This window comes from Haliotis cracherodii, unplaced genomic scaffold, assembly GCF_022045235.1.
Source record: "Haliotis cracherodii isolate W230 unplaced genomic scaffold, xgHalCrac1.p SCAF_8, whole genome shotgun sequence".
Taxonomy (NCBI): Eukaryota; Metazoa; Mollusca; class Gastropoda; order Lepetellida; family Haliotidae; genus Haliotis; species Haliotis cracherodii.
The window spans coordinates 59,708,265-59,710,833 of NW_027266341.1; the positions used below are offsets into that span (position 1 = coordinate 59,708,265).

Below are 2,569 nucleotides of genomic sequence, written 5' to 3' on the forward strand. Positions count from 1 at the left end.
GTATGTCCGGCAGACCATTCACTGTAGACTTCTGATGGTATGTCTGGCAGACCATTCACTGTAGACTTCTGATGGTATGTCTGGCAGACCATTCACTGTAGACTTCTAGATTGCCAGAATCTTTGTTGATATCCTTATTGAGATGATTTGATTTGAAACTGAAACTATGCCTTCGGTTTGATGCCTAGAGCAGAGGTAGAGTCCAGAAGTGGTTTAGTGCAGCAGTGCTTTTGCATTTTAAGTAAGAAGACATACCACCTGGACAGTTAATATTTAGATTTCGACCTCCGCTCGTGCACGCAATTACAGGTCAGTTGGTTCAACACAAGTATTCTCGTTATACCACTGGTATATATCGGGATATGTGTTCCTATTATTGTCAATGTCTAAGAGTTTTCTGCACATGTCACACACAGGTTCTGATATATACCGGGTATGTGTGTATATAAATGTTGGAATAGGGTTGTAGGTATAAGTTTCATCAACTGTCATATACTCATCCTTCCTTTTTAAAATGCTGATGTATTCATTTTTATTTTCGTGTAGCCGTTTCAAGTATGCTGCCAGATCTTTCACATTTTTATAGTCATCTGTATTTATAAACGTTCCTTTCGGGAGACTTTTTAAAAACTGGCGCCCCCCTCGTGCTATAAGAATCACATCTTTGTTATACATGTGGAAAAACTTTTCCGTAATGTAGTCGTCACACAGAGAGTTTTCAAAGGAGAGATAAAATGAATAATTGCTGGACGCCAAATCTTCGCAGGTTTCTGTTCCCTCTTTACTTCTGTTCCCGCATTTCTTTCCGCAGTCTCCAAATGTATCTACTTGAATACCTTGCTCTACCAGTCGCTTGGCAAACACGTCACGCTTGCTCTGACATGAACAGTGGCTCACGACCCAACCGGCCATTTTAGTTTTACTCTCAGCTATTTTACGGTAGTCCTTCGCGATCAGTTTCGGGTTTTTACGGAAAATTCCGTATGGCAACCATACATCGGAATCTCGTCTGTAGGTGCATGTCCAGTTAAAGGAAGACTTCCACATGTCCATTCTGTACACACTTGACCTGACGTAAACTGGAGATTCTTGAGCGTAAAACACCCATGTCTGTTCTGGGTATCTGATCGGTTTATTGTTAGCTCGGATTTTATAATGAACATCAAATACAACTGCATCTGCTCGAGATATCAGTTTTTCGTCCGTTGTTTCCCGACAGTTTAAATCTGGACAGTTCTTCAAGGGACGTAGCTCTCCTTCATTTGTAGGTACGATATAATTTGGTCGCAAATACCACAGTATCAGTTTAGTTGTATTCTTCTCAACACGTATGGTATTACCAGGGAAACCTGACCTGGAGTTTGATGTTGAGTTTAACGAATCTGAAATGAAAGCAGATCCGGGCATTGCACCAATAGACCCAAGATGGATCTTCTTGACCCCTCTTGTCTTTCCAGGAGTCATCGACTGTTTTGACATCAAGGTTGCCAACAAAATTACGACTGTAACACCGAGAAGAATTCGAAAGAATGTCTTATTTCTGGGTAACCTGAAGTTGTGTTTCTGTAAACAGAAGTAAATAACTTTCTATAGACAGACAGACAGGTTTATTTGCATTAAAGGCCACGTGATCTAAAGTACAAAACTTTTTACATCATAATTTGAGTTACCACATGAATATATACAGACTCAAATTAACAAAATGACTTATTAAGCGTAAAAGATGTCTTAAGAACTCGGTAAATGGCAATAATACATTCATATCTGACAAAGTACATCGGCCTTTAAGTGAATAATACTGCTTATTTGACAATTTAAGTAATAACAGTTTACGCTTGTCATCATAATGTTTACAGACATAAACAACATGAATTTCATCTTCAATTGCGTTGCAATGTTCACACAGAACATTATCTGTGCTTGTACTAGTCCGGACTGATGGCGATATTATACACATTTATACAGCTAACATGCACGTGCAGTTTATGCCATAGGCGGGAAACCAGTTTCACCATTTTTTTGTCACTGCACGAGCGCCGTCAAAGGTGGCACGTTCGGGTGAGGTGTTTTGTGGTACCTGTTCCTGGGCAGTCACATTCCTAATACCAACTTTCCACTAGTTATCGCTGTTTTTGGAAAATTACAAATTGCCAACCTATACTTTCTTTTGCCGCTTAGTTTATTACAACTATCTGTTATGACTATATGTTACAACTCTCTGATGTTATATGGTAGTACATTTTATTGTTGAACAAAGGTTGTAACGGTCTCACATTTTGCTGCTGAAATTCGATTTACGTTCATTGTATTGTGTTTGGACAGTGATGCGTTGTGAATAATGTAGTACTGTTTAAGGTAAGCAGTTTTGAGGAAGTAACTCTATTTAGATGCTAGTGTCATGTGTAAACGTAAACGGAATATCATGGACTTGTGTGGAATATTCTGTAGTGTTCTGGTACTGCTAGACTGCTGAGGGCTAGTTGGGCTGATACAAGGAGTGAGTGAGTGAGTGAGTTGGGTTTAACGCCGCTTTTAACAGTATTCCACTTATATCACGGCGTGTCAGCTT

General features: G+C 39.4%; 1 protein-coding gene across 1 annotated transcript; it reads right to left on the minus strand.

Annotated features, from left to right (window-relative positions):
* Positions 1-303: 303 nt before the first annotated feature.
* On the minus strand, positions 304-1,425 carry LOC139449463 (alpha-(1,3)-fucosyltransferase fut-5-like). Its single transcript, XM_071230872.1, has one exon. The coding sequence runs from the start codon at positions 1,405-1,407 to the stop codon at positions 304-306; it is 1,104 nt and encodes a 367-aa protein (XP_071086973.1). The 5' UTR covers positions 1,408-1,425.
* Positions 1,426-2,569: the final 1,144 nt, after the last annotated feature.

What these genes read in the sequence shown, in the direction of transcription:
- LOC139449463 (XM_071230872.1), bottom strand. Translation starts at nt 1,407, where the DNA reads ATGCCCGGATCTGCTTTCATTTCAGATTCGTTAAACTCAACATCAAAC.